Source organism: Salmo salar, chromosome ssa06, assembly GCF_905237065.1.
Source record: "Salmo salar chromosome ssa06, Ssal_v3.1, whole genome shotgun sequence".
NCBI lineage: Eukaryota > Metazoa > Chordata > Actinopteri > Salmoniformes > Salmonidae > Salmo > Salmo salar.
The window spans coordinates 44,357,537-44,370,387 of record NC_059447.1 but is presented as its reverse complement, the minus strand read 5'-3'; the positions used below and the strand labels follow the sequence as shown (position 1 = coordinate 44,370,387).

General features: G+C 43.8%; 1 protein-coding gene across 3 annotated transcripts in view; it reads right to left on the bottom strand.

Moving 5' to 3' along the window:
• Positions 1–722: 722 nt before the first annotated feature.
• The window catches only part of LOC106607485 (chromobox protein homolog 1), a 33,536-nt gene continuing 21,407 nt past the window's right edge, over positions 723–12,851 (bottom strand). For all 3 annotated transcript variants that reach the window (XM_014204479.2, XM_014204481.2, XM_014204480.2), the window contains exons 4-6: positions 1,530–1,713; positions 1,330–1,424; positions 723–1,180 (exon numbers count right to left, since the gene is read on the bottom strand). In XM_014204479.2, coding sequence (XP_014059954.1) covers positions 1,036–1,180; positions 1,330–1,424; positions 1,530–1,713 — 424 coding nt within the window. In that variant the 3' untranslated portion in view covers positions 723–1,035. The remainder of the gene's footprint in view (positions 1,181–1,329; positions 1,425–1,529; positions 1,714–12,851) is intronic.

Below are 12,851 nucleotides of genomic sequence, written 5' to 3'. Positions count from 1 at the left end.
ATCGGAAATTCGGTAAGGATGCACGCTGTTGCATCCTCGATTTGCATGTTCTTTTAAAACAAATTACCATAATCTAAAATGTGATCTGTCATTCTGAGCACCGTGGCTGTACGCCCTAATCAGGTTACGCACACAATGCATATGGGTCGGGAAAATGTCTCAAATGTCTGGTAAATTAAAATGCTGCCAGTCAAATATCCAGCACCACGTTTTCCTAATGGAAACCCTGCTCCATACCATTGTTCACAACTCTATACACCTATGCATAACACTTAAAGACCAGAATCTAGGTTTACTCTAGTCTGAACATCCAAAAAACTCAAATAAAATCCTTCTTAGCTCGCTCTCATAATAACCAATTAAAACTAACCAAATATAACCACAACTATTTACACATTATATGATAATGATATGGCAAGGGAAGGCAGGTGCCAACACTTAAAACAGGTTTCTTAAAAAGTAGAAAGACTAACAAAATGCACTGCAAGTTGCTCGATGAGGGATGTGTAGGTACAAGATAACGTTCTGACAAGAAATCAACTTCAACATTTCACGCAAGAAAACTGGAGATTAAGATTGGCTATTTCAATTGAATTAGCTGAGAACTTTTGCTGGATCATGTTTTGGAATCTGACCATTCCATTTTGTAAACTCAGCTGCTGTAGTGATACCTCGCCAACTCAAAAGTGTATCTTGACAAAAGCTTTTCTGAGGCGAAACTACAGTAAGAGGAGCTGATGATTTTGAAGCAATTCAGTGCTCAGGGACTGAAAACTACTTATCCCATGATTCTAGCTAATGAGACCCAAAAGTGAGGCCTGATAAAGTGATCTTGAGACTTAGGAGTTCTATTTACCCATGCCCCCCCCCAACCCACCTCCTTGACAAGTCTTATCATCCCTACCCATCTGTCAACCTCTGCTTTAGTTTTAACAGTCCGGGTTTGCAGAAAGGTTTTGAGACAAATCAGCTTCCCTGTCCCACACCCTCCACCCCACCCTCTGTACCCCCTTCCCCTTCATCCTGGACCTGTGACTAGTTCTTATCATCCTTCTTCTCTTCCTCCTCAGTGGGGTAGGAGTGCCATGTCAGACGCTCCTCGTAGAAGGAGATGACCACCTGTGGACATTTAATGTTGGCCTCCTTGGCCGGCACCAGGTCAGCCTCATCACTATTCTTCCTGTGGAGAAAGAATTTAAGGGTGAAGCCACTTCAATCAGTTATGTCCCACTTTTTTTGGAGGGGATAACTAGTATTTGACAAATCTTCCACTCTCCTAGTACCGTATAGCGAAAAGTGTCAACATTTCCAATGCAGCCCAGAACTCACCATTTCATGAGGAACATCAGCTCTCCACTGGAGTCTGTGGCTCCAATGATCCGTTCGGGGTCAAGACCACGAGCAAAGCCTCTGGGCTTCTCTGCCTGAAAGAGTGATGGATAAGGAGAGAAGGTTCAGTACAGGGCTACATTCACGGTCTATAGTATCAGGCATGTTCTTTAATATTGAAACCAAGTACAGGCTCTCACCTCATCTTTCCTCTTCTTGGGTCTGCCTTCTTCACCCCCTGCCTCTGTGTCAGACTCGCCAGCTTTCCTCTTGCCACCAGACTCTTTCTTGAAACTTTCTTTTTTGTTATGATGATTCTGCATGTACTCCGCAATCAGGTCAGGGCAATCCAGATTGTCCTGCGGTTCCCATGTATTGTCCTCACTGTGGTAAACAAATACAGGTTCATTAAAAAGGCTACAACAGCTTGAATTTCCAAAATAAGACACTACCCGTAAAAGGTCAATTTATACCTGGGCTACAACCTTCAGATTCGGTTCCAAACCCCCCAGAACCAACTGATTGAAAATTCCCCAGCCCATGGACCAACTAACAATTGAGATCATTCCGATGTGGTCGTAATAGCACATGAAAAAAAAGGGGGCAGGGCCCGAGGTGGCAGGACTACCACCGCAACACTGGAAGACTAAGTAGTAAGACAGACGGATGCCAAATGTACAGCAGCTGGTCCATCTCTGTGTCACCATAGACCAGAGAAAGATGGAAATGTTTGTAATGGCTATTGACTTTTTGTAGAACGACGAGAGCAACAACAACCAACCAAAGGATAGAAGAAGAAAGAAAAATGTAAAAAAGAACTTCACCCAAGGTAAAGTTTTGTGATTTCACTCAATGGTTCAAATAATCCTAGAATTAGGTAGCAGGCCATGGGTAGACGTTTTCATTTTATTTAACTAGGCAAGTCAGTTAAGAATTAATTATTATTTACAATGACGGCCTACCCCGGCCAAACCGGACGACGCTGGGCCAATTGTGCGCAGTCCTATGGGACTCCCAATCACGGCCGGTTGTGATACATCCTGGAATCGAACCAGGGTCTGTAGTGAGGCCTTTAGCACTGATATGCAGTGCCTTAGACCACTGCGCCACTCGGGAGCCCACTGATGCAGTGCCAAGCCCAAAGAGTAGGGCCCTATAAAATCTGCGATATGGAGAAGCCGGACAGAATCACAGAATCCAGATATTAAAATGGAATTCAACAATATTCAAACATGTATTTTTGTTGATGTCCTATCATTTAGAAAATGTATTTTCCCAAGATTATAATATGACGAACTAAAAGCATAAGGGATTCATATTTTCCTTTAACTTTGAAGAGGCAATGGTCCGGGAATGCCCCTGTGTCTACCACATAGCCAACAGCGGTGATGCTAACTACAACGGGTAGATGGAAAGGCTTTCCCAAAAACCTTCTCAATTAAATGTTTACTACAAAGTAGTCTATGCCTACCTGGAAGAATTATTATTTGCATCAATCCAGTGGTGATTTGTTTAACAAATCTAAAATCATGTGTGCTACAGGTCTCTTGCTGGTGCCAGCCTGCACACGTGAATATAATAAAGGGTATCTACACCCAAAAATGACAATTTTTCCCAGACCTCAAAGGGGTCTGCGGGTGTGGTTTAAGCACTGTTGTGGACTTACAACATCCAATTTTGTTCTATATAAAAATTGGGGGAAAAACAAACTGAATTAGGCAATTTTATAGGGCCCTAAAGGAGCATACGCAAACTTGTGTAGGGAGCTGGAATTGGGTGATGTACCCCAGTTCCATAATCTTTCCCGGTTGTATCCTGAAGAATTCCATAAGCTAGTGGAGTTGGTGGCCCCTCTAAATCAGGAAGCAAGACACAAATTTCAAGGACAGCATTTCTGCGATTCCTGGCAACTGGTGAGCAATAGCTAACCTAATTTTTCAATGTTGATATTAGATTGTCATCATGACAATGAGACAACCATGAAGACAAGTAAGGGAAGACCCCGATGAAATGGACAAAAATGAATGGCATCTTACTGGCATTGGGCGAACCATATACACAATCGCAAATACCACAAATAAACGGCAGTTCTTCAAAAACATATTGCAAGCGGAACATGGCATCTGCCAAGTGTCATACTCCAAAAATCCCAATTGTGGCGGGTGCGCTCCACTGTAGATTTTCCATATGGGAAATGGTCACAAAGTCAGGTCCCAAGGGTGACATTTTCAAAATCTCAAAATAAATTCTAACTTTTAAAACCTCATAGCTCTTTCAGGACTGTTTTTCACCCCCCCAAAAAATTGATTAATTATACATATGTGGTAATTTTCTGGATATACATTTGTCTTATTTTATTGAGTTGTTCCATAAGGCCCATGTTTTGTCCATTTGCCATATATGATCATAGGAAGTCGGATTCCGAACCCAAAAGTTAGTGAACCATGTCCAAATGGCATAAGAAATGTCCAAATGGCATACATACTGACCAAATGATAGATCATTATGTTAAGCCCTGAATCAACCAGAAGGTCCATTTGTCATGTTTGATCATAGGAGGTAAGAATTTCTCGATGTCGATTCAGCATGTCCATGGGAAGTCCTTATGAATATGCAGTGGACACTGTCAACTTGCAGAAGAGCATGGTCACACTGACAATATAGCATATGTGTAATGGGCATTGTCCAATCGCTCGTTGGTGTTGATTTCAGCCTGTCCATTTGGTGATATTAAATCCCTCAGTTGTACATTTCCAATTGTACCATCACGAATTGGACATGCTGCAGAAATGCCCAATTGACTGGCTTGTTGAATTAGGGATGGCCGAGCAGTGATAGTGGTTCCTCTCCATCGCTCGTTGGTGTTGATTTCTGCCTGTCCATTTGGTGATGGTAAATCCCTCAGTAAATCCCTCATTAAGATGGCGTAGTAGTCTGAAGTGTGTTTTGTCCTTGTCACATCATGTCCCGTTGTAAATATAGTTTTCCTTGTATTTTTTCATATATATTTTAATCTCACTTCCCATCTACAGACTGAATATACTCTCCTGCAACCCACCTCACCCAATGTGGTAGGGTTCTGCTATTTTTAGACTTTAGAACCGGAATCCCCATCAGAGGCTAGCCAGCTAACTAGCTACAAGCTAGCAGTTAGCCACTGCTAGCGGACTTCACCGTTAACTCAGACACCAGCCAGCCTCAGCTCGGTCAATACCTGCCAGTCTGCACAGCGCAATATCAACCCAGAGCATTTCGGACTGCTTTTCTTTACCACATCTCCGGATTCCTACCGCAAGCTCTGGACCATTACACTGGATCATCGCAGCTAGCTAACTGCAATCCGAGTGGCTACTCCTGGCTAACGTCTCTGTCCCGAAGAAAGCACCAGTTAGCCTTGAGCTAGCCTCTAGCTAGTCCCAACTAGCCCCCAGCCCTGCCCAATATGCCTTAGATAGCCCTTTTGTCCCACCCCCCACACATGCAGTGACCTCACCTGGCTTAACCGGTGCCTACTCACATCCTACCATACCCTTGTCTGTACATTAAATATATTCTTCTGTGCCCAGAAATCTGCTCATTTTACTCTCTGTTCCGAAAGCACTAGACGACCAGTTCTTATAGCCTTTAGCGGTACCCTTATCCTACTCCTCCTCTGTTCCTCTGGTAATGTAGAGGTTAATCCAGGCCCTGAAGCCCCCAGCACCACTCCCACTCCCCAGGTGCTCTTATTTGTTGACTTCTGTAATCGTAAAAGCCTTGGTTTCATGCATGTTAACATCAGAAGCCTCCTCCCTAAGTTTGTTTTATTCACTGCTTTAGCACACTCCGCCAACCCTGATGTCCTAGTCGTGTCTGAATCCTGGCTTAGGAAGCCCACCAAAAATCCTGAAATTTCCATCCCCAACGACAACATTTTCCAACAAAATAGAACTGCCAAAGGGGGCAGAGTTGCAATCTACTGCAGAGTTCTGTCATACTATCCAGGTCTGTGCACAAACAATTCGAGCTTCTACTTTTAAAAATCCACCATTCCAGAAACAAGTCTCTCACTGTTGCCGCTTGTTATAGACCCCCCTCAGTCCCCAGCTGTGCCCTGGACAGCATATGTGAATTGATTGCTCACCATCTATCTTTAGAGTTCGTACTGTTAGGTGACATAAACTGGGATATGCTTAACACCCCGGCCGTCCTTCAACCTAAGCAAGATGCCCTCAATCTCACACAAATGATCAAGGAACCTACCAGGTACAGCCCTAAATCCGTAACCATGGGAACCCTCATAGATATCATCCTGCCCAACTTGCCCTCTAAATACATCTCTGCCGTCTTCAACCAGGTTCTCAGGAATCACTGCCTGCGTCCGTAATGGGTCCGCAGTCAAACGACCACCCCTCAGCACTGTCAAACGCTCACTAAAACACTTCAGCGAGAAGGCCTTTCTAAATCGACCTGGCCTGGGTATCCTGGAAGGATATTGACCTCATCCCGTCAGTTGAGGATGCCTGGTTGCTCTTCAAAAGTGCTTTCCTCACCATCTTAAATAAGCATGCGCCATTCAAAAAATGTAGAACTAAGAACAGATATAGCCCTTGGTTCACCCCAGACTTGACTGCCCTTGACCAGCACAAAAACATCCTGTGGCATTCTGCATTAGCATCGAATTGGCCCCGCGAAATGCAACTTTTCAGGGAAGTCAGGAACCAATATACACAGTCAGTTAGGAACGCCAAGGATAGCTTTTTCAAACAGCAATTTGCATCCTGTAGCACTAATTCCAGAAAGTTTTGGAACACTGAAGTCCATGGAGAATAAGAGCACCTCCTCCCAGCTGCCCACTACACTGAGGCTAGGAAACACTGTCACCACCGATAAATCTATGATAATCGATAATTGCAATAAGCATTTTTCTACGGCTGTCCATGCTTTCCACCTGGCTACCCCTATCCCGGCCAACAGCTCTAAACCCCCCTGCAGCAACTTGTCCAAGCCCCCCCACACGTAAATCGGCAGGGGCGGCAGGGTAGCCTAGTGCTTAGAGCATTGGACTAGTAACCGAAAGGTCCCCGAGTTGACAAGGTGCAAATCTGTCGTTCTGCCCCTGAACAAGGCAGTTAACTTCTTTGGGATAGGTGACAGTATTTTCACGGCCGGATAAAAAACGTACCCGATTTAATCTGGTTACTACTCCTGCCCAGAAACTAGAATATGCATATAATTAGTAGATTTGGATTGAAAAAACTAAAGTTTCTAAAACTTATTGAATGGTGTCTGTGAGTATAACAGAACTCATATGGCAAGCCAAAACTTGAGAAGATTCCATACAGGAAGTGCCCTGTCTGACAATTTGTTGTCCTTCTGTTGCATCTCTATCGAAAATACAGCATTAGTGCTGTAACGTGACATTTTCTAAGGCTTCCATTGGCTCTCTAAAGCCGCCAGAAAGTGGAATGGGGTGTCTGCTGTCTCTGGGCGAAGAACAGCAGGAGAATTTGTGAGTGGTCAGCCTGGGGACAGTGATACTGGAGATGCGCGGTCACGAGACTACTCCATTTTTTTCTTTCAGCCTTTGAATGAATACAACGTTGCCCGGTTGGAATATTATTGCTATTTTACGAGAAAAATAGCATAAAAATGTATTTTAAACAGCGTTTGACATGCTTCTAAGTACGGTAATGGAATATTTAGAAATTTTTTGGTCACGAAATGCGCTCACGCGTCACCCTTCGGATAGTGACCTGAACGCACAAACAAAACAGAGCTATTTGAATATAACTATGGATTATTTGGAACCAAAACAACATTTGTTGTTGAAGTAGAAGTCCTGGGAGTGCATTCTGACGAAGAACACCAAAGGTAATCCAATTCTTCTAATAGTAATTCTGAGTTTAGGTTGTCCCAAACTTGGTGGGTGTCAAAAAAGCTAGTCGTGATGGCCGAGCTATGTACTCAGAATATTGCAAAAATGTGCTTTCGCAGAAAAGCTATTTTAATATCTGACACCTCGATTGCATAAAGGAGTTCTGTATCTATAATTCTTAAAATAATTGTTATGTATTTTGTGAACGTTTATCGTGAGTAATTTAGTAAATTCACCAGAAGTTTGCTAGTTCTGAACATCACATGCTAATGTAAAAAGCTGGTTTTTGATATAAATATGAACTTGATTGAACAAAACATGCATGTATTGTATAACATAATGTCCTAGGAGTGTCATCTGATAAAGATCAAAGGTTAGTGCAGCATTTAGCTGTGGTTTGGGTTTATGTGACATATATGCTTGCTTGGAAAATGGCTGTGTGATTATTTGTGTCTATGTACTCTCCTAACATAATCTAATGTTTTGCTTTCGCTGTAAAGCCTTTTTGAAATCGGACAATGTGGTTAGATTAATGAGAGTCTTATCTTTAAAATGGTGTAAAATAGTTGATTGTTTGAGAAAATTGAATTGTGGTATTTTAGTTGGTTTTGTATTTCGCGCTGTGCGATGCCATTGGCTGTTGGCTAGGGGTTCCGCAGGCGGAACGGGTTTCCGCTAGCGGAACGTCTGTCCTCAACAGGTTAACCCACTGTTCCTAGGCCGTCATTGAAAATAAGAATTTGTTCTTAACTGACTTGTCTAGTTAAATAAAGGTAAAATTTAAAAAATCCAGATAGCTGATGTTTTGAAAGAGCTGCAAAATCTGGATCCATACAAATCAGCTGGGCTAGACATTTACATTACATTTAAGTCATTTAGCAGACGCTCTAAAACAACAAGCAAAAATTGTTGCAACCCCTATTACTAGCCTATTCAACCTCTTTCGTATCGTCTGAGGTCCCCAAAGATTGGAAATCCGCCGCGGTCATCCCCATTTTCAAAGGGGGAGACAAGACCCAAACTGTTATAGATCTATATACATCCTGCTCTGCCTTTCTAAAATCTTCGAAAGCCAAGTTAAACAGATCACCGACCATTTCAAATCCCACTGTACCTTCTCCACTATGCAATCTGGCTTCCGAGCTGGTCATGGGTGCACCTCAGCCACGCTCAAGGTCCTAAACGATATCATAACTGCCATCGACAAAAGACAGTACTGTACAGTCTTCATCGACCTGGCCAAGGCTTTCGACTCTGTCAATCACCACAAACTCAATAGGCTTGGCTTCTCAAATGACTGCCTCGCCTGGTTCACCAACTACTTCTCAGATAGAGTTCAGTGTGTCAAATCGGAGGGCCTGTTGTCCAGACCTCTGGCAGTCTCTATGAGGGTGGCACAGGGTTCAATTCTCGGGCCGACTCTTTTCTCTGCTAGTAAAACTAAATGTATGCTCTTCAACCGATTGCTGCCCGTACCCGCCCGCCCCACTAGCATCACTACTCTGGACAGTCCTGACTTAGAATAAGTGGACAACTACAAATACCTAGGTGTCTGTGTAGACTGTAAACTCTCCTTCCAGACTCACATTAAGCCTCTCCAATCCAAAATTAAATCGGCTTCCTATTTCACAACAAAGCCTCCTTCACTCATGCTGCCAAACATAACCTCGTATAACTGACTATCCTACCCATCTTTGACTTCGGCGATGTCATTTACAAAATAGCCTCCAACACTCTACTCAGCAAACTGGATGTAGTCTATCACAGTGCCATCCGTTTTGTCACCAAAGCCCCATATACTACCCACCACTGCGACCTGTATGCTCTCATTGGCTGGCCTTTACTACATATTCGTCGCCAAACCCAGTGGCTCCAGGTCACCTATAAGTCTCTGCGAGGTAAAGCCCCGCCTTATCTCGGCTCACTGGTCACCATAGCAACACCCACCCGTAGCACTCGCTCCAGCAGGTATATTTCACTGGTCATCCAAAGCCAACACTTGCTTTTGCCGCCTTTCCTTCCAGTTCCAATGACTAGAACGAATTGCAAAAATATCTCCCTCTCTAACTTTAAGCATCAGCTGTCAGAGCAGCTTACCGATCACTGTACCTGTACACAGCAAATCTGTAAATAGCACACCCAACTACCTCATCCCCATATTGTTATTTATCTTCTTGCTCTTTTGCACCACAGTATTTCTGCTTGCACATCATCATCTGCACATCTTTCACTCCAGTGTTAATGCTAAATTGTAATTATTTCACCTCTATGGCCTATTTGCCTTACCTCCCTAATCTTCTACATTTGCACACACTGTACATAGATGTTTCTATTGTGTTATTGACTGTACGTTTGTGTGTGTAACTTGTTTTTTTTGTTGCACTGCTTTGCTTTATCTTGGTCAGGTTGCAGTTGTAAATGAGAACTTGTTCTCAACTGGCCTACCTGGTTAAATAAAAAATAAAAATTGGAAATGTACACTGTCCATTTCCAATATAAAATGTACAATTCCAATATACACTGCTCAAAAAAATAAAAGGGAACACTTAAACAACACAATGTAATTCCAAGTCAATCACACTTCTGTGAAATCAAACTGTCCACTTAGACAACAGGTGGAAATTATAGGCAATTAGCAAGACACCCCCAATAAAGGAGTGGTTCTGCAGGTGGTGACCACAGACCACTTGTCGGTTCCTATGCTTCCTGGCTGATGTTTTGGTCACTTTTGAATGCTGGCGGTGCTTTCACTCTAGTGGTAGCATGAGACGGAGTCTACAACCCACACAAGTGGCTCAGGTAGTGCAGCTCATCCAGGATGGCACAGCAATGCGAGCTGTGGCAAGAAGGTTTGCTGTCAGCGTAGTGTCCAGAGCATGGAGGCGCTACCAGGAGACAGGCCAGTACATCAGGAGACGTGGAGGAGGCCGTAGGAGGAGCACTGCCAGAGCCCTGCAAAATGACCTCCAGCAGGCCACAAATGTGCATGTGTCTGCTCAAACGGTCAGAAACAGACTCCATGAGGGTGGTATGAGGGCCCGACGTCCACAGGTGGGGGTTGTGCTTACAGCCCAACACCGTACAGGACATTTGGCAGAGAACACCAAGATTGGCAAATTCGCCACTGGCGCCCTGTGCTCTTGAAAGATAGAAGCAGGTTCACACTGAGCACATGTGACAGACGTGACAGAGTCTGGAGACGGCATGGAGAACGTTCTGCTGCCTGCAACATCCTCCAGCATGACCGGTTTGGCGGTGGGTCAGTCATGGTGTGGGGTGGCATTTCTTTGGGGGCCGCACAGCCCTCCATGTGCTCGCCAGAGGTAGCCTGACTGCCATTAGGTACCGAGATGAGATCCTCAGACCCCTTGTGAGACCATATGCTGGTGCGTTTGGCCCTGGGTTCCTCCTAATGCAAGACAATGCTAGACCTCATGTGGCTGGAGTGTGTCAGCAGTTCCTGCAAGAGGAAGGCATTGATGCTATGGACTGGCCCGCCCGTTCCCCAGACCTGAATCCAGTTGAGCACATCTGGGACATCATGTCTCGCTCCATCCACCAACGCCACGTTGCACCACAGACTGTCCAGGAGTTGGCGGATGCTTTAGTCCAGGTCTGGGAGGAGATCCCTCAGGAGACCATCCGCCACCTCATCAGGAGCATTCCCAGGCATTGTAGGGAGGTCATACAGGCACGTGGAGGCCACACACACTACTGAGCCTCATTTTGACTTGTTTTAAGGACATTACATCAAAGTTGGATCAGCCTGTAGTGTGGTTTTCCACTTTAATTTTGAGTGAGACTCCAAATCCAGACCTCTATGGGTTGATAAATTGGATTTCCATTGATTATTTTTGTGTGATTTTGTTGTCAGCACATTCAACTATGTAAAGAAAAAAAGTATTTAATAAGATTATTTAATTCATTCAGATCTAGGATGTGTTATTTTAGTGTTCCCTTAATTCTTTTGAGCAGTGTATTATACTGCAATAAGGTCAGCCATCAGTCAACAAGATATCATACTGACACCAAACTCACTTTGTCCAACTCTTTTAGAAGCCAACTATCACATATTTCAGAGTCGGCCCACAATTCACAGCGCCTCCTGTTAAAATCTTTTTAATTTTTTTTACTTCAAAAACAGTTACATTCAAGCTGCGGGTCCAGTTCTGACATTATGTGTAGGGCCTAGCTGAGGCGACCCCGAATCCCGAGTTTCAGCTTGATAGGTCATTCGGAGACCGAGCAGCGACCTTAATTAGTGCTGAAAATGCACTTTTTCTGGGCATTGCAACGGGGTCCCTGAGAACTATCGGACAGAAACTTTAGGGTCCGTCTCTATGGGCCGAGGCAGTTTCAATGCGTCTAATCTTGTGATTCTGGGACTTTTCTAAATGTCGTCACTTTCGCGACGTTAAAAATGAAGTTAATTATTTCAAATGGACGAGGCTGTTTCTCGGCCTGAGAACCTTCTAGAGCCACATAACTCACCGTGCACTACCAACTTAAGCTCTAGAACAGGTTTGTAAAGTTCCAGAGATCTAGGTCTGACGGTTCTTTGATGGTGTGAACGCCAGTAACTATTGCAGGCTCTGCGTGTCTTTAAGCCCCACACTGTGTCACTCCACATTGACTGTGTGTGAGTACAGAAAAATCACAGAAATCACGTAGAGCTCCGAAACCCACCTTAACGGATTCGCCTTAACACGCCGTAACTGGATCTATAACGTTTTTGAAAAAACAAAACATTTGTTTAACCCTCAAACGAACGTTGTACAATTTCTCGTAAATTACGATAGATAAATGGCTGGTTCTATTTTTCCTTACACCGTAGGTTTCGGTACTTTGACGTGAAGCGGTCAAATTAGTGCTGTATTACCGTTTTCTACCTTTAATCCCAGAAAATGGGCATTAACTCAGAGCGTTGAGGCATCAACGCCATCTTGTTTCTGGGCTAAAAGTACATTTGGCCAAACCTGTGCTCACCGAGTTTTGTGTGCTCAACTCTTTTCTGCTTACGAGAAATGGCCATGTCCATTTGATGATGTTTTGTCCATTTGCAATATACAGCCAGTCACCATCTGGTGGAATTTTCCAGCACAGCAGAAAAATGTCCAAAAATGTAAAATTTTATAAACCAAACGTCCTAGAGACTTTATTTGATGACTTCCCGGGCCCTGGGGGAAGACCTTAGGCCGTCGGCCTATTTTAATAACACCCACAGACATCTAGTGAGGGACCGTACATTTGCAATATGGAGATCCTCATCAATCATACGGGAAATGCCACTCGCGTCCCTTAATTATGTACAACCTAGCCAGCTGACTGTGTATGCTCACTTGCTAGCCACATCAAACATAAAAACAATACATCAGCTAGCTAGCTAACATTATTTAAAATGTTTCTTGCAGCTATATTTCAAATGTTTGGTGTTGGCTAGCACGTGGGAATCCATAGCCAGCTGGCTTCATGGTTGTCTTTTTCTCACAATGTCCATGTAAATGTTCTGAGCTCCTAAATGCTAAATAAAGCATGAGGTCTATCTGTTAGCTGCAAACTTAACTAGCTAGCTGGGTTGACTTGTCTTGGTTGGTAACCCTTATTTTGTAAGCTGTCTTTGTGCAGGTGAGACCTACAAGATAATTATTGTGTAATTTATTATACA